A 15,502-nucleotide genomic window follows, 5' to 3' on the forward strand; every position below is an offset into this window, starting at 1 on the left:
CCCACCACATACATACACACACACATCCCATCACACACACCCCACCACACACACACACACACACCCCTCACCACACACCCCATCACACACACCCTACCACACACACACACATCCCACCACACACACCCCATCACACAAACACCCCATCACACACACACCCCATCACACACACACCCCATCACACACATACACCCCCACCCCCCAAACACACCCACCACATACATACACACACACATCCCATCACACACACCCCACCACACACACACACACCCCTCACCACACACCCCATCACACACACCCTACCACACACACACGCATCCCACCACACACCCCACCACACACACCCCACCACATACACACCCCAACACACACACACACGCATCCCACCACACACACCCCCACCACCACACACACACAGACATACACACACACACACACACACTCCACACTCACCCCACCACACACACACAGGCACTCAGGGCCTATTTGCTGAATTCCTCAGGGGCAGCTCAGCCTCAGTCTCTCGATCTGTAACACGAGGCCTCGTGTCTGGCATTCTCCAGGTGCTGGCGTCGGCTTGCCCTTCGCTGTCCTCTGTTCTGCTCTGGTCCGCGGAGGCTGCAGCTCTCCCTAGGTTCAGGGGCCACCCTGTGCTCCCCGGGGGTAACACTTCCTGCAGCTGTGGGCCCCTGAGTACCGCAGCAGCCTTTCTTAGCTTTACAGCTGTGCCCACCCCTCTGCTCTCACCCCTTCATCAAGCCCTTTTCAGTTACCCCTTTAAATATGCCATCTGTTTCCATCCAGTGTCCTGACTGCTACAGTGATTGGTACCAGAATAGCCCTGGGAAATAGATTCTTGGCTGGGATTCTGGGGTTTGGGGATGGGTGGCTCACACATCCTGATTAGTGTGCGAACATCCTCCCTGGCCTGGGTGAGGGACGATGGTTATCTGTGACATCACAGTGACTGCCTTTATGACCAGTGGTGGTGTGAGATGCACGGGTATGATGTCGGGAGACCAAGTAGCTAGGACATTTAGTCACTATGGTGACAGTAGTGATTACAAAGACTGGCACAGCCCCCTGACTCTACATCTGATTGCCCTCGGGAACACACACAAAGGAAACAAAACGGATTGAAAGCCTTGAACTGGGCTTGATGGGATATAATTCTCATTATGGCCTAGAAGTAATGAGAGGTGATGGAGGTGTCCTGAGGAAAACCAGCATCAGGAAAAGGCCCCAGGTGACGTCACTGCAGGGCGTTCATGCCAGGAAGGTTTGAAGGTTTCAGGCTGAAGCGAGGGTGCTCCCTTCACCAACAAGGAAGATTCGGGAGGTGTTGGGGTTCCAAGTTCTATCCAAATGTCCCCATCCCATGCCTGGATGTCCCATCCTTTCTTAGCCAGTGCCCCTCCATTAGCATAAAGATGCGGTGGGTTGCACATTTAATTGGTTCTGCAACCCTGGTGTGTGTGTGTGTTAGTCACTCAGTTGTATCTGACTCTTTGAGACCCCCATGGACTGTGCCCTGACCTTTAAGGCCTGGGCTTGGTCCTTGGCTATATCTGCCCTGTGGCCCCCAGAGATCAAAGATTCCTTCAGAGTCATTCTAGAGGCTTTCTGAATGTCCACTCTTGCACTGAGTCATGAGTTCAAGGCTTTCAGTTTGTTCTTAGCCTGAGTGAGCTCAATGGGACCACAGACCCATTCTGACAATTCACTGACAGACACACCACTGGGGACTTCCCTGGTGGTCCAGTGGTTAAGACTCAGGGCTTTCAATACAGGGGACACATGTTCAATATCTGGTTGGGGGACTAAGATCCCACTTGCCCTGTGGTGAGGCCAAAAAAGCAGGGGGGGGGCGACAAACCAAAGGCAATACTCACATCCCTAAGGGAATTCCAGAAATTAGTGCCACCGTCAATGATCTGAAATACACAGAAGTGGTCATTCCTACTGAGACTCTGTTTAACTTACCTATTTGGCTGGTGCCAAAGCCAGTTGGGTCTTGAGGAATGACTAGATTACTGTAACTACTAGGTGGGATGGAGCTGTAACTGTGGGTCCAGACATGAAAATCTCACTGGAGCAAATCAACACAACTTCTGCCTTGGGGCCCATCCTTGACCCCCAGTTCTTTTCTATCCCACTAAGTAAAGATCATCAAAATTAGTTTGTCTTTGTGTATTAGAGAGAGCAGTATATCTTCAGTCTACATCCTCGAGGCTTTGTTTATTCTCCTGATTTCTGCCATAATCTAGTCCAAAGAGATGCTCATCATGTTGATATAGTTCCAAACAGGCTGGTCCATTATATTGGTGACATTACAGTAGTTGGGCCTAGTGAGCAGGAAATTGCAAGCACTTTAGATTCTTAGCAGAACATATGTATGCCAAAGGAAGGGTGATAAATCCCACAAAATATTCAGAGGAATGCCTTGTCAGGGAAGTTTCTAGGTTATCTGGAGGTCTGGGGCATGTCAGTACATCTCCTACAAAATGAGAGTTGCTGAACCTGATACTGCCTACAACAAAGAAAGAGGCAAAATGTTGGATGGGACTCTGGATTTTTGAGGTAATATTCTGAAGGCGATCAGCCCTGGCTGTTCTTTGGAGGGAATGATGTTAAAGCTGAAGCTCCAGTACTTTGGCCACCTCATGCAAATAGTTGACTCATTGGAAAAGACTCTGATGCTGGGAGGGATTGGGGGCAGGAGGAGAAGGGGACGACAGAGGATGAGATGGCTGGATGGCATCACTGACTCGATGGACGTGAGTCTGAGTGAACTCTGGGAATTGGTGATGGACAGGGAGGCCTGGCGTGCTGCGATTCATGGGGTTGCAGAGTCAGACACAACTGAGCAGCTGAACTGAACTGAACTGAACTGATACTACATTTGGTCATGCTGTTCTACCAATTTACTGGGAAAAGTCATAATATTGCAAGTTTTGCGAGAGGCCTGTGGCAAAATAAGATGCTGTAGCAGGTCCAGACTGCAGAGCAAGCTGCCCTGTCCCTCGAGCTTTACAATTTAGAAGTTTATGGCAGGAAAATATGCTGTATGGACAAGCTCCAGCAGGAGAGATGCAGTACAGTTATAGACCCTTAGGGTTCTGGATTAATTTGTGCCCTCTTCTGCCAGTAAATATTCTCCACTGAAAAACAGCTCCTGACTCATACCCGAGCATGGTGGAGACTGAATGCCTAACTTCAGATCACCAAATGACCCATGCAACCAGAACTGGACATCATCTGATCCATCTCTTTGTCAAATTGGACATGCATGGCAACATTCTATTATTCAATATTATATCTTAGATCAAGTCTGAGTAAGTCCAGGAGGCACAAGAAAATTGCAGGAACAGGTGGCTCAGATTCCCATGGTAGGCACTCTCACTGCTTCACTGCTTCTCTCTCAGCCCCAGTTGGGGAAGTTGCTATGACCAGTTATCATGGAGGAAAAAGCACAGACATGATTTCCAAATGAGTCTGCATGGTATGTTAGCACCAGCCACAAATGGATTAACTACCACATTAAAGCCACACTCAGAGTGTCTCTAAAAGACAGTGATGAAGAGATATCCTCTTCTGGTTACAATGATTGTCCATTTTGCATGGAAGCAGAGATGACCAGAGGTACAGATCTCCTCTGATTCATGAGCAGTGGGTTAACAAGTTGACTGGCTGCTCAGGGACTTGAAAATAAGATTGGAAGATTGGTGATGAAGAGGTAAGAGGTCTAAGGGAAAGATTTATGGATGAACTGCTTGAAATGGGCAGAGATGGTGAAGCTATTTTAACTCACACAAGTGTCCAGGGCATCCATTGTGAGGGGGGTCTCAGTGGTCAGGTGGACAAGATTACCTAATCTGTTGATGTCAGCTTCCTTTCCCAACTACTCTGGTTCTGGTTCAATGGGCCCACACAGAGAGTGGCCAGTGTGGCAGGGATAGAGGTCATTCATAGTGTGGTAGACAAATAATGACCTGCCATAGAGGTCCATGTCCTGGACTTCCCTGGCGGTCCAGTGGTTAAGAATCTGCCTGCCAATGTAGGGGACATGGGTTTGATCCTTGGTTCTGGAAGGCTCCACACACTACAGGGCAACTAAGCCCATGTACCACAACTGCTGAGAGCACGCTCTAGAGCCTGTGCTCCACAACAAGAGAAGCCACAGCAATGAGAAGCTCAAGCATCTCAACAAAGAGTAGCCCCTGCTTGCTGCAACTAGAGAAAGTCCATGTGCAGCAATGAAGACCCAGCACAGTCAAAAAATAAAGGGATGTCCACATCCTAATCCGAGGATTAGGATCCTAATTAGGATTAGGATTTATGAATATATTTTACAGGGCAAAGGGTAAATTAAGGTTCAGTTCGTTCGCTCAGTCGTATCCGTCTCTTTGAGACCCCACGGACTGCAGCACACCAGGCCTCCCTGTCCATCACCAACTCCCGGAGTTTACACAAACTCACGTCCATTGAGTCGGTGATGCCATCCAACCATCTCATCCTTTGTCGTCCCCTTCTCCTCCTTCCTTCAATCTTTCCCAGCATCAGGGTCTTTCCCAATGAGTCAGTTCTTCACATCAGGTGGCCAAAGTATTGGAGTTCAAGTATTGGAGTTTAAAGTAGGCAGAAAGAATTGAAGTCGCTAATCAGCCGACCTTAAAAATAGGGAGATTCTCGCTTTTCCAGCTCAGGCCCTGGACGCAGCAGCTGTTGCAATGTTGATGCCCAAGAAGAACTGGATTGCCATTTATGAACTCCTTTTTAAGGAAGGGGTGATGGTGGCCAAGAAGGATGCCCAAGCACCCAGAGCTGGGAGACAAGAACATGCCTGACCTTTACATCATGAAAGCCATGCTGTCTCTCAAATTGCGAGGCTATGTGAAGGAACAGTTTGCCTGGAGACACTTCTGCTGGTACCTCACCAATGAGGGCATCCAGTATCTCTGCGATTACCTCCACCGGCCCCTTGAGATCGTGCCTGCCAACCCCGCGCTGCAGCCGTCCTGAGACTGGCCGGCCGCGGCCCAAAGGTCTGCGGGGAGAGCAACCCGCAAGACTCACATGAGGAGAAGTCGACAGAGATACCTACAGATAGCACCGTGCCCCCTCGTGCCAGCTGAGGCTGGGTTAGCAACTGAATTCCAATTTAGAGGCAGATTTGGTCGTGGACATGGTCAGCCACCTCAATAAAGTTGAAAGAGATTGTTTTGGGTTGAATAAGCCTCTAACCAGAAAAATAAAAAAATAAAAAGGGGGAGATTCTCCTGAATTATCTAGATGGACCCAGTGTCATCCCAAGAGTCCATAAATGTGGAAGCAGGAGGCAGAGGCAGGGGCAGGGTGGAGTGAGGTGAGTCTCCTGCCATGGCTGGTTTTAAAGATGGAAGGAGGGAACAAGCCAGGGAATGCAGGCTGAGTCTAGATGCTGGAAAAGGCAAGAAAGCAGATTCTCCTCTAGAGACTCCAGAAAGAACTGCAGCCTTGCTGACACCTTGATTTTAGCCCATGCTCGGTCACTTCAGTCGTGGCCATCTCTGTGAGACTCTATGGACCATAGCCCACCAGGCTCCTCTGTCCATGGGACTCTCCAGGCAACAGTACTGGAGTGGACTGCCATGCCTTCCTCCAGGGGGTCTTTCCCACCCAGAGGTCGGACTCACGTCTGTTCCGTCTCCTGCATTGGCAGGCAGGTTCTTTACCACTAGAGCCTCTTGGGAAGCCCTTGATTTTAGCCCAGTTAGACTCATTTTAGGCTTATGACCTCCCAAACTGTAAGATAATAAACTTGTGTTGTTTTAAGCCACTAGGTTTATTGGTAATTTATTTCAGCAGCATATAAAATCGGTACACATAGACACAACAGATTTCCCTCACCAAATCTGATCAGGCAGTGGGCACTGCTGAGTGCTCAAGCTGCCATCAGCGAAGACCCAGCTGATCTTCTTGTTTGGAACTATTCCCTGGGGCAATGGTTCTCAAAGTGTGGACCGGGAAGACTCTTCCATGGGTTCTATGAGGTCAGATCTGCTTTATTAATACTAAGACAGTGTTTGTCTTTTTCTTTCATGAGTGTATAGTGGAATATTCCAGAGGCTACACAGCGTGTATACAACAGATGGAATGCTGAAGCAGATCTGAGAATCTAGCTGTCTCTTATTAAGCCAGGTCCTAAAGAGATCTGCAGGGACTTCCCTGGACGTCAAGTGGTTAGGACTCTGTACTTCCACTGCACGGGGCATGGGTTCAATCCCTGGTCAGGGAACTAAGATTCCAAGTGCCTCACAGCATGGTCAAAAAAGAGAGAGATTTGCAAACATGTCAAATCACGGCACTCTTCTCACAATTTTTGTTTTCAAAAAGTTATTAAAATGTTATGTTACTATGTAATGGGTTTATTAGTTTTAAATAGTTTAGTGCTGTAACTTCTAACCCAGTAAAATAGACATAACCCACATAAACAAAAACCGTTTACAGTTTTTAAGAGTATAATCTTTCGATAATTTTAAAGAGTGTAAAAAGATCCCGACATCAAAAAATCTGAGAACCACCACCCTCCAGGGACCAGCTAGCTGTCTATTGGCAGGTTAAGTGCACTGCCCCCTTGCTTCATAAAGGATCGGTTATCTATCACTGCATGGTAATACGTGTGCATTCCTGCTATGGACTTGCCTTCCCTGCCTGTAGTGCCTCTGCCAGCCTCGTCATTTTTGTACTTGCTTGTTCATCACTCTGCTATCTCACACATAGCCTATTTCCCTTTTTTGGTGAAGGACGCAGAGCAATGGTCCCGCTCATGGAAGCACTGGTCACACAATGTGTCCCATCGCTCAGAAGCAGCTGACTCGCTAGAGAGACCTCCAGCGCCAGCTGGGAGACCGCAGCTTGGGTTATTGACATGCGGGATGCAGTGTAAGTTTAAAATCAGTGGCTCCGCCTCTCTCACAGCCTGAATGCAGAGGCCCAGGGACCAAGCAGTGGAAATGAGGGTGGCTCTTCTGTGATTCCAAATAACCTCCTGGAGGAATTTTTGCTTTCCCTCTCTCGACTTTGTGTTCAGTGGGCCTGGAAGGAACACAGCTGTGGTTCCTTGAAGTCACAAGTAGAGTCTTCCTTCTGGTCATTTTGAGCTCTGTGTATTGCTTAACTCAAATGTGGAGAGCGGATCAAGTGTACCAGGTAGGGTGATGAATCTAGAAAAGGGAGGGTGGGCAGGAAGGCCACGTCTAGAATCCAGAGGGCTGACTGAGCGCCTCTCAGATCTCCCATGTTTAATAGCGACAGTGCGAAATGGCAACCCAACAAACCGAAGACCAATACAAACCTGAATTCCATAGGAATAAAAACTTAGGGGACACACACACACACTGTAAAGACCTAGATATGCACTCACACACTGTAAAGACCCAGATACACACACACACACATTGTAAAGACCCAGATACACACTCACACACACACACACACTCTGAAAAGACCCAGACACATACACACACATTGTAAAGACCCAGATACACACTCATAAACACACACATACATATTGTAAAGACCCAGACACACACACACACATTATAAAGACCCAGATACACACACACACACACATTGTAAAGACTCAGATACACACACATACACACATTTTAAGACCCAGATACACATTCATACACACACACACACACACACACTGTAAAGACCCAGACACACACACACATGCACTGTAAAGACCCAGATACATGCTCATACACACACACACATTGTAAAGACCCAGATACACACTCACACACTGTAAAAACCCAGATAAATACACACACACACATACATTGTGAAGGCCTGGACACACATACACATACACACACTGTAAAGACCCAGATACACACAGACACACACATTGTAAAGACCCAGATACACACACACATGTAAAAGGCCCAGGTACACACGCAGTAAAGGACCAGACCAGCCAAAGTGCTGGCAGCTGGTGAGAGGACCAAGGAAGGGGTGGGAGGACGAAGGCATGACTGCTAACACAGGTCTCGTGACCAGCTCCAAAAGGCGGGGCTGGAGCAGGTTTCTGCTGTTATCCCTCCTCTACTGTCTTGTTGAAAGAGCCTTGATGATGACTGAGTTAGGTTCCTGGTGAGTGTGACTGAAGGAAAACAATGATGTGGTAAGACAAGGATATGCTAAGCTGATGAGACCGTGTTTTTTTTTTTTTCCCTGTTAGGGATGAGCTTTCTTTAATAAACCCTTAATTTTAGGAATTGAGGTGAAATTCACATAACATAAAACAAGCCATTTTAGAGTGACAATCAGTGGCATTTCTGCAACCATCACCATGATCTATTTTCAAAGCTCTTTCATTACTCTAAACAGAAGCTCTGTAGCCGTTAAGCAATAGGGACACCCACTTTTCATCTGAAGGACAGCAGTGAATGGTGAAGGGGAGGAAACGAATGGCTCTGCCTTCTCTAAAGCCACTCTCCCCTTGTTCCCCTACTGAAGGCTCATCCGTAGGAACCATGCTCAGTGAAGTTGCTGCCTCCCTTCCCTTTCCCGTGGGTCTGACCAAGGGGAGGCGCCAGCAGGATCAAAGTCAGGGCATCTCTCCTCTGGCTCCCTGCCTGGCAGGGGCTGTGTTCTGATCCCTGTGGCTGCAGCTCCAGCAAGGCAGCCCCCTCCTCGAAGTAACAACTTCTTCCTCTTGCCCTTCAGCTTCCTGTAGTGTGGTCCCCTTGAGTCCCATCCCGGTAAGTTCCCTTAGCCCTGCCCGCACCTCTGTAAAGAATTCCTTAGTTGAAGGTTCTTTAGTAACCCTTTGAGTGTTCATCCATTTCTTGCTGGGACACTGTTACAGGAATGGATGCTGTGCTCCCTCCCTATGGTCTTTTTGATACCCATCACTTCAGATTTTATGGATCAAACCAGCTCCATTCACAGGTCCCAAGTCTGGGCAAAGGAGATGCCATCCTCCACAAAGCAGGTCCCAAGGGTGCCTGGGGTGTGTGCCAAGGCCTCACTGCCCTCTGGTGGTCAGCTCCAGAGTGTATCTCATGGATCCAACTTCAGGGGAACTAAGCCACTAGGCACTGTGCTGAGACCGTTACACTCCTGAGCATGTTCCACCCGGGGGGTCATTGTCCCCACTTTACAATGGAGAGCCTCTCCCTTGCTTGTAGCATAAGCCAAAATCTTGACCGTGGGCCGCAAGGTCCCACCTTCCCCTCCCTGCCTGTCACTCTCTGACCCAGCCACACCAGCCTTTCTTCAGCTCCTAGGGTGTTCCCACATGCAGCTCCCGGTTAGAGTACTTGGGGACTCGCTGAAGCTTTCTTCACCGGGCTACCCTCATCTCATCCTGTAGTTCTCTCCTAGGGTATCACGTAGGAAAGTCCTGCTCAACACCCCTCCTTCCCTTGTCACACCCAGAGAGAGACCAAGACACACACACACAGACATAGATATACACAGACACACACAGAGAGACACACAGACACACACACACACAGAAATACACAGATACACACACACACACACAGAGACAGGCACATAGATACACACAGACATGCATACAGGGACAGACACATGGAGACACACACAGAGACATACAGACACATACACACACAGAAATACACATATACACACACAGACACACAGATACACACAGAGACACATGGACACATAGATACACACAGACACACACGGACACATAGATACACACAGACACACAGAGACACACACAGACACACACACACAGACACATAGATACCCACAGAGACACACACAGACACATAGATACGCATAGACACACACACAGAGACACACACACACAGAGACATATAAACACATACCCATACAGAGACACTCAGACACACACACACATAGATACAGAGACACACACACACAGAGACACACACACACAGAGACACAGACACACACACATAGATACACACAGACACACACACAGACACACACACAGAGACACACACACACAGAGACACAGACACACACACATAGATACACACAGACACACGCACAGAGACACACACAAAGACACAGAGATACACACACACATAAACATACACAGACACACATACACAGAGACACACCCAGACACATAGATACACACAGACACATGCACAGAGACACACACAGAGACACATAAACACACACCCACACAGAGACACACAGACACACACACACATAGATACACAGACACACAAAGACACAGAGATACACACACACATAAATATACACAGACACACATACACAGAGACACACCCAGACACACAGATACACACAGACATACGCACAGAGACACACACACAGAGACACATAAACACACACCCACACAGAGACACACAGACACACACACACATAGATACAGACACACGCACACAGACACACACATAGATACACACAGACACACACACATAGATACACAGACACACAAAGACACAGAGATACACACAGACATAAATATACACAGACACACAGAGACATACACAGAGACACACCCAGACACATAGATACACACAGACACACACACATAGATACACACACACACACATAGATACACAGAAACACACACAGACACATAGACACACACAGACACATAGATACACACAGACACACACACATAGATACACAGATACACACACAGACACATAGATGCACACAGACACATAGATACACAGACACACATAAACACACACACACAGAGGCACACAGACACACACACACATAGAGACACACAGACACATAGATACGCACAGACACACGCAGACACGCATACATGGCTTTCCTGGCAGGACTGATGAGCGCTGCCCTTCTTCAGAAGGAGCCGAGGGCTGGGAGCCTCCTGCTCCGCTCGCACCTGTATCCCTGGGGCTGGGTCCACGGGAATCAGCACGGCAGTACCTGACATGGACTAGGTGTCTCTCTGTGCAGCCACTGAGCCAAGTCCTTCAGGTGCCTGGGCCACCTTCCTCCCCCAAGTCCCTGGTGCCCAGGAAGCAGCCCTCAACTCTATAAAAAACTCACACGGATTTATTAGAATATGAAAAAGATTCGGTTTCTTCTGTACAGGCGGCAGAGCGGCAACAGCTGTGGTGGCTTTGAACACGGTTGTCAACGTCACCCTTGCATGGGGACTCCTGCCCAAAACAGTACTTTCATGGAGAGGAGGGGGAGATGAGCACCCTCTGCCCAGTCCACTGGGGAGGGGGATGGTCTGACTATTGCACGATCCTGGGGAAAGGAGTACCCTAGAGAGGAGGACAGAGATCACTAGGCCTGGCTGGGCCCATGGCAGCCATGGGAGTAGGCGTGTATTTCTGCGAGCAAAGGCCTCTGGGGCCAGGGCTCCGCTCACCCACCAGCCCTGGCCAGTGGGAGATGCTCAGGGGACACCCTGCCCCTGCCCCCCCAAGGACAGGGCTCTACAGCAAGCTGAGTGCAGTGCTTACAAGAGAGGTTCCAGGGGCCAACGGGGGTGGGGAGGGGGAGGAGAGAGAACAGGCCAGCAGGAGCTGAGGGCCAGGCCCAAGAGAAAGAAGGTCCCAGGAGGCCCAGCATCTATGAGTTAGAGAAAGTCACGATTGGGGTGTCCGTGTGTGTGTGTGTGTGTGTGTGTGTTGGGGGTGGGGGGTGGTGAGGTCATTTCTGAAATCAGAGCCCTGTGGACAGAGGATTGATTTGGGGAAGTGTTGGGCAGACAGGCACGTATGCGGATGAGTGATGCTCTGGAGTAGGATGGCAGTTCTGTTCAGGCAGGGGTTTCAAAAATGTTTTAAAAACAGGAATGCCCTCTGTGCAAATAGAATCATACATGGAAGTGTGAACAAACAAAACAGATAAAAAGGCAGCACTCTCTGGAGCTCCGATCAGCAGCCCCTGAAGGGCCCAGTGGTCCCCGCTGGAGCCCAGTTTGGAGAAGCTGAGTCCCAGCTCCAGACAGAGCTCAGAGGTGCCCTCAGCCTGCAGCTCTGAGTAAGGACAGGTCAAGTGAGGTGGCCAGGGTGAGAGCCGGCAGGGGGACGGTATGGCCACGGTCCCCAACCCCTCCCCAAGTCCAATGCCTGGTCCCCTAGTCTCTTCCCTGTTAATGGAGGCCCCGGCTCCTTCCCTTCCCAGGAGGGACCAAGGCTGAGCCAGAGGCTCTTTGGTTAGAAACTAAGATTGACTTGAATGAGTAGGGTGACGGAATGGGAGGGAGCCCCGCGGAGGTCTAGGGGACTCAGGGGCCCTGGTCAGGGTAGGGAGAGAGCTTGGCTCGGGAGGGGGCAGGGTTTGCCTCACAGCCAGGCAGGTCCGCCTCCGCCTCCCCTGGATGGATCAGGAAGGCAGTTCTGGCGGGAGGGAGGGCGCTTCCCGGGAGGCAGGGGGAAGCCGTGCTGCGGTGGGGGCTGTGGGCCCAGCTGCCATGCGGTGGGGGAGGGCCGGGGCCAGTCCAGGTCGGGAAGGACGAGGGGAACACCCCCACCCCCCACCCCCCGCCAGCAGCCCTGGCTCTGGTAGGAGAGTCCGTGGTGGGAGGGCACCGCCCGCTGGCCCCTCCCCGTGCTACTGGCCCTTGGGGATGAAAGGCTCTCCCTCCCCAGGCTCGGGGTGGGGGCCTGGGTCACTGAGGCAGCGCTGTATCCTCTGAGAGCTGGGGCTGTCGCTTGGCGCCGGGGTGAAGACGTCGTCGGTGCCCGGGGACGAGGGCTCCTTGGTCCGCATCGTGAGGCCCCCGTCGGGGTCCTCGTCGTCCTCCTCCTCCTCGGCCAGCCTCCCCGGATCCCGGCTCAGCCCCAGGACCTTGCCCTTCAGCTCCTCGTTCACCAGGTCCACGGACTCAGGTGACTGCGGGGAGGCTGGGTCGATGGTGATCACAGGCAAGTCGGCCTTGGGCTCATAGGCCAGTGGGTCTGCGAACCAAAAGCAAGGCGCACGCTGGCTTCCAGCCCTGAGCCCCCCCAGTGTGTGGCCCACCTCTGCCCACAGAGAGTCAGCCTGTGAGTGCGGTGATCCTGGTATGCTTCAAATCACTCTGCACAGGCCTTTTATGAGGCCGATAGTTCCTCCTCCCCTCGGACTGCGCTCTCCAAGGTAGGACTGTGCTCCCCTGCTCAGCCCTGGGGCTCCCATGAGCCCCTGCTCCAACGAAGAGCTCAGGCTCCCTCCTGAGCCCCCTGTCCTGGAAGGCCTGCCTTGGTCCCCCACATGTCGGAGAGCCCAACAGTGCAGCCCCCTCCAGCCTCCCCGCGGGCACCCAGCTCCTCAGTGTGAGCCCCTCCGTGGAGCACTCTGTCCCTGGGGAGGACGGCAGGGCCACTCTTCTGGGGGGCCCCCCTCTGGTGAACCCCCAGCTCCACCTGATATAGGAGGAGCTCACGGCTTGGTCCGTGAGAAGCCCATCCTCCCTGCAGGCTCTCTGAGGCCCATGCCCAGCCTCGAGGCGCCTCGCGGGGCCCCCCACGGCCTGCCTTACCTGAGCCGATGCGGGCCCGCGACATGGTGGGCGAGTCCAGCTTGTGGGCCGGCACGGTCAGGTAGTTGCTGATCTGACAGAGGAAGAGCAGATGGGGGCAGGAGGGTGAGCAGAGGCACCCCGGGCCAGTGGCCGCACACCCTTCTTTGTGTGCCTGGGGTGCCCGCGCCCTCTCCGCCCATGCCCATGGCAAGCCTGAGCCAGTGCTGGGTCCTGAGGGCCTGGCCCACCCTGTCGAGCTCCGGGGTGACCCTGAACACTCCCACACTGTCCCACCTCTCCCGTGGGGACACCAGCCCAGCCTCTAGCTCCTGCCCTCATCTGCCCCTAAGGACAGACCCACAGTCACCTCAGGAATGTCACCCGGGCCCTGGATGACCCCCGAGATTCTCAGTGCAACACGCTCCAGCTGAACTCAGCTACTTATCTTCCTTCAAAACCTGCTCCTTCCTCGGTGTCCCCTCAGCCACCCCACCCGCCTACCCCAATCAAAGGCCAGATGTGACCCCTGCCTCCTTTTCCTCTTCCCTCAGTCCCACCTCAAACTGGTAACCAAGTCTTGCCACTCCGACCTCCTAAATGTCCCTTGAATTCTGCCTGCTCCTCCCCTACCCCGCCACCCTCCTAATCCACCCGCCCCCCTTCCCATGTGCTTCCCTTCTGAGAACCGTTCATGACTTCTCCATGCTTTGGAAGAAAGCCCAAACCCTTAACGCCATTAACAAGCTTCCTTGAAAGCTGAGCCCCTCAGTCTGTGGTCAGGAACTTGTGTATAGTTTCTTTCCTTCTGCCTGGCCCTTCTCCTGCCCACACTCCCTCCCCCAAGACTCTCATTCCTAAGCGCACTCTGACCACTTCCTTGTTTGAGGTGCTCAGAGCCCCTTCCACTTCCGGTTCTGCCCGGGGCCACTGTGTGCTCCGTAAAGGAGGGACTGGGCTGATTGACCACCTGATTCACGGAGGCAATTCTGCCGCTTGGCACTTAGGGAGAGCTCCACAGATATTTTCCTGAACGAATGAATGAAGGCATGTGTGTCTTGCTTTCTGATTCTGAGCCTTAGTTTTCCTTTCCTCTGAGCCTTAGTTTTCTCAGTAGAAAATGAGAGGTTAGAGCATGTGGATAGACTCTTCTAGATCTGATACCCGAGGACACAGTGGGGAAGGGGGGCCTCTTTGCTGCTCTGAGTGGAGAAGAGGTGGAGAAGGCAGCTTTCTGGAACTTTCCCTGGGGCTCAGCCTTTGAAACACATGGGGTGTGTGTGTGTGTGTGTGTGTGTGTGTGTGTGTTCAGTTGCTAAGTTGTGTCTGACTCTGCAACCCCATGGACAGGGGAGCCTGGAGGGCTACAGTCCTGAACACAGGAGGGCTACAGTCCATGGAATTTTCCAGGCAAGAACACTGGAGGAGGCCAAGACACCAGATGGGAGTGGCTCTGTCTCCCAGAGGGCTGGGTGGTGGTGGTGCTGGCAGAGGAAGAGCCCAGGTTTCCAGAGAAAGGCAGGAGCCGGCTCCAGCTGCAGACACACCTTCTGCTCCAGCTGCCTGGCCTTCTGTCTCCGGAGCAGCATCTGGTTCCAGGCCTCCTCGTAGGGGTCGGCCACCAGCGTGTGTCTGTTGTAGGATCGCAGCTGTGGAAGGAACAGCTGTCAGGCAGGCCCAACCAGGCCCCGGAAGCTGGGCCTGGAGGGGCTGCGGTGGCTCTGGGCACGTGGAGCAGAGGAGGGTGGGGCGGGGCGGGGGGCTCCTCTGCAGTAAGTGAAGTGGGCCGGGCAGGGGCAGCCCCTCACCCTCTGCCTGGTCTTCTGCAAGTTGTTTCTCAGGATTTTGCGGATCTCCTCTTCCTTGTCCTTGGACAGTGCTGGTAGGATGCGCTCGGCCGGCAGGGACTTGGGGTGGATGTTCCTGGGATAACAGGGCGCAGATTAGAAAATTCCTGGGACTCTGGGGGCTGGGCCAGGACAGAAGGACCCCCTGGGGATGATCCGGTTGGGTGCGCCAAGCCTTGGGTCCTCAGTGTGATCTGCC

General features: G+C 52.0%; 1 protein-coding gene, 1 long non-coding RNA gene and 1 pseudogene across 3 annotated transcripts in view; 1 reads left to right on the forward strand and 2 right to left on the reverse strand.

Moving 5' to 3' along the window:
• Positions 1-5,205, forward strand: part of LOC120855157 — a 21,860-nt pseudogene extending 16,655 nt beyond the window's left edge.
• Positions 5,206-5,819: 614 nt separating this feature from the next.
• On the reverse strand, positions 5,820-9,764 carry LOC120855168. The gene is made up of 2 exons (XR_005719156.1): positions 8,033-9,764; positions 5,820-7,205 (listed from the first exon to the last, which is right to left on the reverse strand). It is a non-coding gene; the product is annotated as an uncharacterized LOC120855168 (long non-coding RNA).
• A 1,266-nt stretch (positions 9,765-11,030) lies between these two features.
• SLC9A1 (solute carrier family 9 member A1) overlaps positions 11,031-15,502 on the reverse strand; it is a 53,161-nt gene continuing 48,689 nt past the window's right edge. For both annotated transcript variants that reach the window (XM_040229751.1, XM_040229752.1), the window contains exons 9-12: positions 15,265-15,379; positions 15,004-15,105; positions 13,478-13,550; positions 11,031-12,914 (exon numbers count right to left, since the gene is read on the reverse strand). In XM_040229751.1, the coding sequence (XP_040085685.1) occupies positions 12,568-12,914; positions 13,478-13,550; positions 15,004-15,105; positions 15,265-15,379 (637 nt within the window). In that variant the 3' untranslated portion in view covers positions 11,031-12,567. The remainder of the gene's footprint in view (positions 12,915-13,477; positions 13,551-15,003; positions 15,106-15,264; positions 15,380-15,502) is intronic.

This window comes from Oryx dammah, unplaced genomic scaffold (assembly GCF_014754425.2).
Source record: "Oryx dammah isolate SB20612 unplaced genomic scaffold, SCBI_Odam_1.1 HiC_scaffold_27, whole genome shotgun sequence".
NCBI classification, from domain to species: domain Eukaryota; kingdom Metazoa; phylum Chordata; class Mammalia; order Artiodactyla; family Bovidae; genus Oryx; species Oryx dammah.